The sequence below is a fragment of the Centroberyx affinis genome, unplaced genomic scaffold (genome assembly GCF_046629955.1).
Source record: "Centroberyx affinis isolate AG114_WGS23_722 - 3 ecotype Tasmania unplaced genomic scaffold, CSIRO-AGI_Caff_v1 ptg002377l_1, whole genome shotgun sequence".
In the NCBI taxonomy this organism is placed as follows: Eukaryota; Metazoa; Chordata; class Actinopteri; order Beryciformes; family Berycidae; genus Centroberyx; species Centroberyx affinis.
In genome coordinates, this window is record NW_027280633.1 from 52484 (window position 1) to 64996 (window position 12513).

The 12513-nt window shown below is 41.3% G+C and overlaps 1 protein-coding gene across 1 annotated transcript in view; it reads left to right on the plus strand.

The window, feature by feature from the left end:
* LOC139656059 (phospholipid phosphatase-related protein type 4-like) overlaps nt 1–1380 on the plus strand; it is a 37672-nt gene extending 36292 nt beyond the window's left edge. The window contains exons 11-12 of the mRNA XM_071533550.1: nt 65–823; nt 1247–1380. Of these exons, the coding sequence (XP_071389651.1) occupies nt 65–823; nt 1247–1380 (893 nt within the window). The remainder of the gene's footprint in view (nt 1–64; nt 824–1246) is intronic.
* Nucleotides 1381–12513: the final 11133 nt, after the last annotated feature.

Genomic DNA, 12513 nt, shown 5'->3' on the forward strand with positions numbered 1-12513 from the left:
AGTAGTAATAGTAGTAGTAGTAGTAGTAATTAACTAATGAATTAGTCTTGTTTGTTTATTCCAGGTTTGGAGAGAAGTGGCAGTATAGTTCGTGTTGAAGCTCACCCGGAGTCCCGGGGGAACAAACCGGTGGTGAAACCGCCGAGCACCGACGGCAGCGGCTCCTGGCGATGGAAACCACCGGACCCACGGGCGTCTCTCCGCCAAGCGGGTTTCACCCTGAACGACCTGAACAGACACACGGACAGCTGTGACTCGCTAAGGGACGGAGGGTCGCTGGACGGACGGCGAAGCGTGACGGGGACCGAAACAGAGAGCGACGGAGGAGGAGAAGGAGGAGGAGGCGTATACTCCAACCACCCGCATGTCGTCCACCCGTTGCATCCTTTACACCCCAACAACCCCAACAACCCCCAGCACGTCAATTTTAACCCCAACAACCTTGGTAATCCCAACTTTAATAACGCCCACCCTAACTTTAACCCCAACTCCAACAACCCCACCTCGCCGTTCTCCCCTAGTGCGACCTTTGCCCCTCCCTTCCACCCCCACCCCCAGGCTATCACCACCATCAGGGTCACCCCAGTGGAGGGAGCGGGCGTCAGCAGCGACGGCGGCTCCGACTGCCAGTCGGCGGCCTCGTCCAGCCGCGAGTCCACCCTGAGGAGGAAGAGCGGCGGCAACGTGGCCCACGTCCCCGATCGAGGGCCCAGCCCCGACCTCCACGGCAACCACCGCCTCTACGACAACGGCAACCGCCTCGACAACGACGGCGCCAACCGTTTCCATGACAACCCCGGCGGCCGTTTCCAAGACAACCCCGGCATCCATTTCCAGGACGACCCGGGCAGCCGTTTCCAAGACAACCCGGGCGTCCATTTCCAAGACAACCCGGGCATCCGTTTCCAAGACAACCCCGGCATCCATTTCCAAGACGACCCAGGCATCCGTTTCCAAGACAACCCCGGCGTCCATTTCCAAGACAACCCGGGCGGCCGTTTCCAAGACAACCCCGGCGTCCATTTCCAAGACAACCCGGGCAGCCGTTTCCAAGACAACCCCGGTAACCGTTTCCAAGACAACCCCGGCAACCGTTTCCAAGAAAACCCCGGCAGCCGTTTCCAAGACAACCCCGGCAGCCGTTTCCAAGACAACCCCGGCAATCGTTTCCAAGAAAACCCCAGTAGTCGTTTCCAAGACAACCCCAGCAGCCGTTTCCAAGACAACCCCAGCAGCCGTTTCCAAGACAACCCTAATCACCCCAACAGGCAGTTGCAGGGGATGTTTGGCCGGCCGAGCCCAACTCCTCCCCCTACCTTACCCCGCCCCATCCTGACTCATACTCCGCCTCCAACTCTAGGGTTGGCCTATAAAGAATGAGATACTCAGGCCTAAATTCATTCTATTCCTGTGATTCCAATTTGTCCTCTGACCATTGCAAAATAGTAGTAGAAATGTGTGGCTTGGGCCGACAGCACAGAGCTTCTGCTTTTTTCAATTAGGGGAAATTCAGCTTGTTCCATCTGCCCGCAACCACGGGCCGGCCAATAAGGGATGACCATAGACTCTCTAGTCCCGCCCACAGCCTCTCACCTGGCCAATCAGGACTCACTACAGGTTCCTTAATCACACGTCCAACCTTTAAATGGCCAATTATGACCCTGCAGCCTCCCAACTGGCTCGGCACCCAAACTGAATAAATTTAGTCTCTCGCCCTGGGAACCGAGGCTTATTAAAACCCATCAGCAATAGGCCCACGATCCACTTTGGGGCACAAACAATAGTTTTTGAATACTGAGCCTCTTTTATCCCCGCCCCCAACCTCCAACTGGCCAATAAGGACGGACAATAGCCTGAGCCTGAACATATAAGGGGGTGAGTTTGATTCAACGTTTTTCTTTTCCTTATACATTTTTTAATCTGCTAATCCAATTGCTCTCATTTTGTAAATCCAACAAATTCAGTGCACTCATGTCACAGGGACAAGGATAGCGGGTTAAGTTAACTCCGGAACCCTTTGACTTGCTAATAAGGAAAGCCTCCTCGGTCTCTCCTCTAACCCTTCCACGGGCCAACGAGGAGGGATTCAGCCATCTTACTCTGCCCCCTTCCCCTCTGACTGCCTGGTCGGCCGTGAGCGGATTCACATTTATATTGTTAACATTTATACATATATTCTCAGCTTTCAATCCTTTTCGACAAGCACAGCTACCCTGTATGGATATATAAACTTTCTAGTGTAATGACGTGCCGTTTGATGGACATTTGTATTCAAAGCCCATAACTGTGCTGTGTTTGTACATATGAGTGTGGGCGGCCACCGTGGGAATCGAACCCACAGTCTTAATAGTGTCTGGGTTACAAGGAGTCCCTTTTGGGCAATAATAGAATCTCTTAGGTTTCAGTGGTATTGTGTTTGTGCTGGATATGAACAATAATATGGGCATACGCTGCTTTTAAAGAAGGCAGAACAAGCACTCGCTGTTTTTTTTCACATGCTGTGTCTTAATTGTGTACAGTATATGACTAATCCCTACTGTATACTACCTGTACTGTACACTGACACATGCAGCATGTAAAACATACGAACACACTCGACATTCAGACCATCCTGAAGTCCAAAGACTGATGCAAGTCAAGCATTATGTTTTCCACGATTGGTTCATTCCACCATCACATCACGTCTCACAGCATTGTGGTCTTTTTACTCTACTGATTTCGGATTAGTTAGGATTAATTCGATTTAAAAAAAAATCCAGTTATCGCCATTTTGAATTGAGTTTACTGATCAGTAGGCAGTGCAACACAAATCATTTTACTAACTTTCCTTTGCCCAGTGTTTACATTCCCTACATTCCCTAAACCCGACATAGTGCCAAAGTGCCATCAAACTAGAAGTCCTTTGGCTGTGGGCTAGTCACAGCGATACACTGTGTTAGTGCAGGACTTTAAATTTGATGCAGCAATGTGTAATCAGTCAGTGTTTTGGATCATATAGAAATCAAGAAAGCACAGTTACAGCAGCGAGGTGGCAATGTCAAAATGGTAGTCTGAGAACAAAACTGAGTACTTATTTAAAGATTTTGCTGTGTACATATTTCTATGATTCCTCTAAAGCTCCCACTACTGGTCAGACGTCTCTTTACTTATTACAACTACAGGAGCTATAATGATGAAGATAAGGGTAATGATGATGCTGGCGGTGATGGTTAGGTAAAGACATATTTTTTCATGTTTTAACATACAGTATAAAGAGTGTTTCAGTTTAAGAGGCGGATATTTCAAGAGAATGTAGTTGAATGTGAGAGGTATCTCAGCAGAATATTGTTTTGCTATTAAACTCATTAATTAAATGCTTTTGGTATGTTCTGTTTTAGCTAGCATTGAAGAAGTATGTTTTAGTTTCAAAGACATGTATGAATAAAATATTGTTTAAGACAGTGATTCTCAACCTTGTTCATATCAAGGACCCCAAATGTAGACATTAGGGCCATGGACCCCCATTTGAAGATTAGATATGATTTTGTCCAGAATTCCATGACTATCTGTATTGTAGGTAGAGAGATAACAGTGAAACTACGATCAAAACAGTCATTCTTCTGCATTCTCTAATTGTGTTAACTTCTTGTGTGAAATTTAACAATTTATCAATTTGCTGGGGACCCCCTTCAACCCCCTCAAGGACCCCTGGTGGTTGAGAACCACTGGTTTAAGACATATACTAGGTGTTTAAGACATATATGTTAGGTTTGGTTTGAGGGAGAGGTTAACGGCATTTGAGTGGAACTTAAGGATTTTGAGCACTTGCTCAACGGACCTAGCTGAATTGCAAGTTTACAAATTTGAAGAAGAAGAGGCCTGCAAACCATGTTGGATGAAAAATAGAACTGGTTTCTATGCTAACTCTCGTGGTAACCAGTGATGTCGTTTGCCATCTTTCTTGCTTTCTGCTTTTTTTCCTCTTATTATAGCATGTTTGCATTATTATTGTTAGTATTATTTATTTCAGGAGGGGGGTTGGGGAGAACTGGTAGTAGTTGGTGTGAACGTTTGCACTGGTAACTCTTGTATGAAAGCCCTAGAGGGTATTGTACCCAGCCACATCACCATAGTACTTGTAGATGCAGCAAAGAATGCCCCTCAGACATATTTACCTAAGCGATAATTACCTTGAAGCACTAGGTTATGTTGTTGGTTTCGCTTTATGCACAGAGCAGCAATATTTGATTTTTGTCAAACTCGAGGTGGGAAACCCTACCTGTAAGACAGCGCAGCAGATGGAAACAGAGGCAAACTCAACCAGGCTGGACAAAATATTTAAAACACACTAAAATTATTCTTTGATAACATCAAGAGATGAGTAGAGCGGTTGAAGATTCAAATCAAACACTACAGCAACTCGACCGAAGGAACAGCCATGATCACACCAGTAGTTCATCTCGTCATAATGTTAGCTAATGTTAGCAGTCATCTACTTGATGTCAAATTATATCAAATCTAATAGAGCGAAATACCACTGCTGTTATTACACTATAACCAACTCCCTCACAGTCTTTACTGCTTTCATAGAACAGTTACCATCACCTCTCATTGAGATTTGAAAGATTAACCTAAATACAAACTTGTCTTCAACATTGACATGAGCTAGTTAATGGTTAACTAGTGCCTCTGTTACCAAGAGCATTCAGGGTGACATGCGGTTATTAGGCAACCTATGCACATGATATCACTTTTCAAGAACAACTGTACACTACATGCATCTGACATCCTGACAGACAATGACAGACAATCACTGTTAACATGACTGCAGAGAGAATTAGATGCCACCAAGGAACTGAGACCCAGATTCACTAAAGGTTTTTGCAGGGAAGAATGTGCTATATCACCAAAATGACCAAATCAGAATGCCAGGCTGTTCACTAACTTTGCACAATCAGTGGAAAGCGGCTTAATAACGCTGGTAAAAAAAACAAACTGTCATGGTCATGCACATGTAAATTATATGTAAATCGTATTATTTTGCTGAATTCACTAACACTTCGCAACACCAACATCAGATTACATCTTTGTAAGGTGGTGTAAAGCCGTAACGCAAAGAGATCAGTTTGTCCATTCAGAATGGCTGCTATTGTTGCTGCAATGGGCAGTGGGCATCATCAGGTTAGGCAAGGGAGAGGGTTTTCCATCCTAGAATCTCAGCTCAGATCAGTGAATTATTATTGTTTTCTAAAATTAAAATAGCAATAAATATATCCTTGATTTAAAGATTGAAAGATTACAGAACGCTCCAATTTGAAAAGGGCTTTAGGGTGCAAGGGAGTCTTGCTGGATTAGTCTTAAAGCTGAAGCAATTTGTGCTTGCAGGCAATGAAGAGGCTACTTGCATGCACCGTGCTCTTTTCAATGGCTTGTTTGTGTCACAACTTGATTTGCAGAAACTTCTTAGTGAATGAGACGAACACTCTGCGCTCTTACCTCAAGCAGCTCAAGTGCAAAAATGTGAAAATTACAGAATAACAGTTATTTAGAATTGGAATCAGTATTTTGATAGGGATGTGAAAGGATGTTTCCAGCTATTTTAAACCTGGGCCTTATTTTCCCATCATTTATCATCATACCGATCGATTCTTGCCAAAATCTCATCCATTATAAAATAAGCCACTATTGTGACTTAACTGTCAAGGACCATGAGTTGGCTGGATGTGCTGCTCTCCAATATCACCAGTCAAAAAACATATTCAGAAGCACACAAGTATTTCATTTACAACACTGAGATTCACACTGCAGTAAGACATGTCTGTAAATGGATGCCATCTCCAAAAAATAGCACAAGAAAATATATATCTCAAAACATGCCTTTCTCTTAAAGTTATAATCTTTTTGATTTTGCTTCAGGCATTGCTTCAAAATATCCATGTTTTCTTCTTTGCTGGTTTGTGGTCTTCATATGTGGGGGGTTTGCTAATGCATGTGGCTAGGGAGGATCTTATTGTATCAATCTGGATAGAGAAATATTTTGAGCTAGATGGCTAATAAAACTGTATGCAGGATCAGTGCTGAACGCTAGCTAACATTACAGCCTGGTCTCACAAAATTTTGTAAAATGAGCACAATGTCTTGAAATACAGAAATACATTTGCCCACCAGGAAAGGATTAGGCCAAGGAGCCATAACTAGAAACAGGCAGGAGTAACAGTGGATGGGTGTATAGGTTTGCCTTCAGTTCCGATGACCAGGGTTCAATTCCCAACTCGTGCCAAACATTTTTCTACTTTGAGTCAAGTTTTCATTTTCAGTGAAAGTTTTTCTTATTTAACCATGGCCAAAACTTTTACTTGCCTAAACCCAATCTCGGAACCCGTCGTCTATCGGTCTGACAACGATTAGACTCTGGGGGCGACGGCCAATATTTTGGGGTTTCCGGTGTAGCCAGCGGACATCCGGGCCAAGACTTCCTCTTCCGTGCACTGGTCATTGTTTACAGTCCGATTAGCAACTTGAGACGCGAGAATGGAGTCGGAGTTGAGAGACGACGTCTCATATGCAGATATCTGTTTATAGAGATTAGCCGAAATGTCGTCTGAACCTAAAACACCTACAAAAAGTATCGATGTTTGTGTATTGTGTGGAGAAACGTTTGACTCTTGTGTCTCAAGTTGCTAATCGGACTGTAAACAATGACCGGCGTACGGAAGAGGAAGTCTTGGCCCGGATGTCCGCTGGCTACACCGGAAACCCCAAAAATTGGCCGTCGCCCCCAGAGTCTAATCGTCGTCAGACCGATGGACGATGGTTCTGAGATTGGCCTAAACCTAACCCCAACCTTAGCCAAAGTTGTTTTACAACTTAACAACTTAACCTTATCTAACGTTTTCACATGGCAAACACCTGAAAATAGAAAGTCCAACTTCACAACTGCTATTATCATTGTCACATAATCCTTCCTTGTGGTGGAGGAACATAATCACATTATTTGTGTCCACAACACATAATCTGCATTTCAGAGTTTGGGCTCATTTCACTAAATGTTGTGAGACTGTGTTGAACATTAACTAAATACTGTGATACAATGCAACAGGTAGTTAGTTGCAATATGTTATTGTGGTTGTATCTGTCCCTGTACAAATAAATCACCCATACTGTATACGTAAGTGTTCATCCCTGTGTATAGTCATTGGTGGGGGAGACTAAGTCTCCCCCACCAATGACCAAGTTTTAGATTTGAAGAGATGTATATTTTGATTTGACAGATATTGTTGTGGAATATGGTTTGTAATCAAAGACAAGAAATTTAAATCTAGTTTGATATAAAAGGCATGTCAGTGGAGTATAGTTTGAATTGAATACGCTATATCAGTACAAATTTTTAACTTTGGTAATGAAGACAGATGGGAATGTTTTGATTTTGCAGATATTTTAATGAAATGTCTTGGTTTAAAAGATAGGTATATTACTGGAATACAGTTTTGTGAGCTGTCGGGAACATTAAGAGCAGTATGTTTTGGTATGAAAGATAAGTACAATAGGGAAATATGGTGAGCTTTATAAGAGATATCAGTCTAGAATGATATGGTTTGGTGGGAGTGAGATTTATTTTGGAATACTAATTTGTAAGACAGATATCAGTGCAATATCTTGTGCTTTGGAGGACATACGTTTGAAATATGGCTTGGTAAGGAACGCATACAGTCAACAGCCTAAGTTTTGGGAGAATAAACTTATCTTGGTCTATTTAAAAGTTTTTAAAGCCTGAAAAGACCAACTAAGATCATCTTTTGACTTTTTCGGGCATTTTTCAATTGGTCCATATCAGAAGTTAAATCATTACTTAGTTGCAATTTTTCCACTGGGTCAGCTACATCACAGACATTATAGTCACAGACAGCCTTGTAACTTGCTATCTCTCCAATGCTACACTTGCAGTTGAGTGTTTGGAGTGCCTTCTAATGGGTGAGAGAGACCAGCATAGCATGGAAGTCAGTGATGCTAATATGGTCTATTGTATCATTACAGAGTTGTTAGCCTGGAAATGGTCTTAGGTGACATAATTTCATTGTAAATGCATATAAAAGTATAAATTATGAGATGACTTTTCCTTTTCCTAAGAATCCACACTTGTACATGTCCACGCTAGCATTGTGGCTAATCACAGCTCATTGGCTAAAAGGGTTCATGAATAACAAGTAGCTAGCTCCCATGTCCGCACAACCCATTATGACAATTGCTGCCAGCAACCTTGTCAACAGGGCTATTAATTTTGTTTATCTTGAAGTCAAAGTGTAAATCCTGGGTATAATCATCACAGTTCCATTATCACATAGTAATGGATTCGTTTTAGATTATTATAGGACTTGTTGACTCCCAGAGTCTTGGATACTTCCACACACCACTGTCGTAAAAAGTTTGCTATGACAATTGATGATTGACATCATCAGACGTACATTATATGAATTATTCGTGAGGTAATGGACAAAAACTCACTTTTTATCAAAAACAAAACATATGATCAAGCTTTACAGTTAGAGGAAATACTACCTGGGTCATATTATACATGTCAGTAAATTCTATCTGCAATTAGAGATTTCAATCATTCACAAGACACACTTTTATGCAAATTCTCCATAGGGCCCCATTCTGTCTGGTCTCTCTGCAAGAGAAAATACTACCATATTTGACCACTAGGGGCACAACTGTGCACTTTTCGAGTCACGTCTGTGTAACCCATAAAAAGTTTGTGGTTATGTTTCCCATTGCCAATTTACAAATGGACCATACGCAATGAAGTCATGTCACTTTTGAACCCTAACATGATCCTAACAGAGATTACACAAACAGGATCTTGTTATTCCACTTCAGATATAAAGAAAATATTGCTCTGTTTAACTTATTTTTACTCTTGAGACCTTGATTCAGCCACAAAAAACAAGGCAACAGCACCCTTAATGCACTATCCCATTGCTCAGGCTTTTGACTGTATATTAAGGGAATATGTTTTAATTTGCAAAATAAATATAGCAGTTAAATATGGTTTGCTATTATATAAGTAAATATCATTCTATAATATTTAGATGATATTTAGAGAATGTCACCATTGTACCACTGGAAACGGAATCTGAACCCTTTCACTGCTACACCTCTGGTGCTGTTTGGTTTTCAAGTGATATAAAGAGCAAACTTTACAGTGTACAGTACTGTCTATCCAACATCTACAGCCTGTCCTGTACTATTCTCTGAAGCCTTTCTTACAATGTCCTTAGCCCAGGGCTAACTGTATACTTCAACTTTGTTAAGCCTAGGGTAACCTGGCTCTTAGTCCTGGCCTGGCTAATCTTTCACACAGGCACACTCGGTGGGCTAACCTTGACATTAGTCCTTGACAAGCAAAACATATTCCTAGTTTGCAGCCTTAACAATAGAATTAGAATTTAGCTGGCTAATTTCTATATATGAAAAAGGATTGAACTAGCCTTGGATGATCTCTTAGCCTAAGGCTAATTATAAAAAAGAAAGAGGTATAAGCACCTCAATGTGCCATTAGTGCTTCATCATGGCTGCCCGACCACCTGTGGATCTTTATATGGAATCGAGACTCTTTAGTTTTGGGCTGGTACTGGTGATAAACTAGTTAAATTTGGCTAGCAGTTAGCTAGCCTATACTACAAATTGTACCTGTGTTGGTTTATAGAGGTGTTTGTTGTGCTAGCGGCTAGCTAGCTAGCCTCCATACTGCCTAGTGTTACACAGTTAATGGCCTACTGGTTACAGCTCATGTTTATAGGTTTAACCAGCTGGTGAAAGTTTATAATTAAACTGTCAGATAGACTGAATGTGAATGATCCACAGATACCTATTTAATAATTACTTCATATTTATAACCAGTCAATGTTATTTTTGTCTTTTTTTTCTTTCATCAAATCTCTATTGATATGATATATAGATATTTTTTGATGACTGTACGTGAAAAAGAACTTTTTCTATCTGCTTATCAAATTTGTCGCTAATTGCCATGGCAACCATCTGTGCTCATATCGGTGCATGGTCGGTACACCCTACAGTCAGTCCTATACGAAACCAAGAAGGAAATCCTATAGGAATACTGCAGTTGGAATCTGATGTATTCTGCAACCAGTCCTTGAGGATCCTATAAGGCAGTCCAATGTGATTGTTTCTATGCATTCATACTGCAAGCAAATCAGGCAACCAGCTGCTGGAATTGCATTCATTTTCTATGACTTGAGACCACATCAACTTCATTTCCACGCTGGTCAGCAAGGAAATGTTAAGACAGATTAGGCTTTTTTAGGCAATGTTGCTGTATGGCAGCCAGTCACAGATTAGCGTTGCTGTAGGTCCTGCATACCGCTACAGTGCCATTAACACTAGAGCTAGCTAGCTTATCTTATTTGTATAAGATTTATATAAGCATCTTAAAAGGTCTTCATATTATCCAAATCCCTAATCTGATAGGATTCTAACAACACTACTGGACTGTCCTGTATGACTCGATGCGGTTGGACTATCCTGTAAGACTAACAATACTGTTGGAAGGTCCTGTAAGACTCTAATAATGTTATTGGACTGTCCTGTAAGACTGTACCAATGCTATTGGACTGTCCCGTAAGACTAACAATGTTATTAGACTGTCCTGTAAGACTAACAATGCTGCTGGACTGTCCTATAAGACTCTAACAATGCTATTGGACTGTCCTGTAAGACTAACAATGCTGCTGGACTGTCCTGTAAGACTAACAATGCTATTGGACTGTCCTGTAAGGCTAACAATGGTGTTGGACTGTCCTGTAAGGCTAACAATGCTGGTGGACTGTCCTGTAAGACTCTAACAATGCTATTGGACTGTCCTGTAAGACTAATAATGCTATTGGACTGTCCTGTAAGGCTAACAATGGTGTTGGACTGTCCTGTAGGACTCTAACAATGCTATTGGACTGTCCTGTAAGACTCTAACAATGCTATTGGACTGTCCCGTAAGACTAACAATGTTATTGGACAGTCCTGTAAGAGTCTGACAATGCTATTAGACTGTCAAATAGGATCCAAAATGAATGGTTACAAAATATTATACAGAACCAATACTGTAAAATTATCTTATTGGGTTCTTGTAGGAATTTTATGACTAGGGTTGTTTTTCTATCAGATTTATAATCAGTTGAAGACATGAGCTATTAGCTGTTTATAATTGACAACAGTAACAGTTAGCTGTTTCTATTGCTGTAAATAGACATTTGTATCTTTACACTCATCAGTATATCCGGTGTGTGAACCCAGACTGGTGGTTTGGGTTGTTAGCTTTGTGGCCAATGCTAATGTTTAGCAAAGACTAAAATACCATTTCAGCCAGGCCTGGAGCCAGTTCACCACAAATCCATCAATTCAAAATCTAAATAGAAACTGGCATTCATTTGATAGACCATTCATTCTCAGTTATGTATCAATTAGTTGGACAAGGCAACCCTCTCATGCCAGACATTTTTCTGTAATTAAATTTTGAAAGAATTCCATTTCTTGGATTAAATGGATTGAAAAGGAATTGGACCCAGGCCTGTTATTTAATGCTTGGTACACTACAAGGCTTCTGCCATTTTAACAGAAAGTGGGTAACAAACAGCTGATGTCATGTGAAAACCTTAGAACTCCAATTGGGTGTAATTTTCTTAATTGAACTGAATATTGACAAGGTCTTTTCGTGTATGGTCCCACGGTCAAATATGTGCTGACTACAGTTTCATAACCCTGGGGTTCATAAAACGGATTCAAAACCCATTGTCTAGTTGTAAAAATGCACAATTGTTAGTCTGAAAATACAAGCCAATATGTTTTTGGAAGTATGAGGTTTTCACCTGATCAGCCATGTTCAAACAATGGCTGGGAAGGATTTGAGGTTTTGGGACCTATGATTAGAAACCTGTCTCAATTACCAAACTTGCTGATAGTTGCAGGAAACTGACAACCACAGCAACTGTGGTTTGAAATTGTATATCACCAGTGTTAGACTCTTGCTGCTATGAAACGAATTGGCGGTCAAGGTCAATTTTGACAACTTTACATGAAAGACAACTTTTTATATCTCAGCTTACCACTGGTTCTATTTGTTAACTGAATTTTTCTGTGAAATGTGCGATTCTGTTTGGTATTTTTGGGACAACTTCATCATAGCCATAGTCTCAACACAGTAGCATGGCTTTGCTTGCAGCAAGTGGCTTAACACCAGTAATGGATCGTTTCTACCCACAAGTCTCATGGGTGTCAGTGTTCTCTGCGGCTATCAGCATGACCGGTAAGTAACAGAAATATAAAACTACAAAAATCCCAAACCTTCTCTTTAAAGGACAAAAGGTGGAGAGGACATTGTCGTCATAGGGAGACAGAATTGATGGCACAACTCAGATTCAGCATCTTCCTGGTCACTCGCATTGGCTATGTTTACATGCACACTAATATTGTCTTAAAATTAGGGATACTCAAGTATTCCATTTATGAGCTGGCTCATATAAA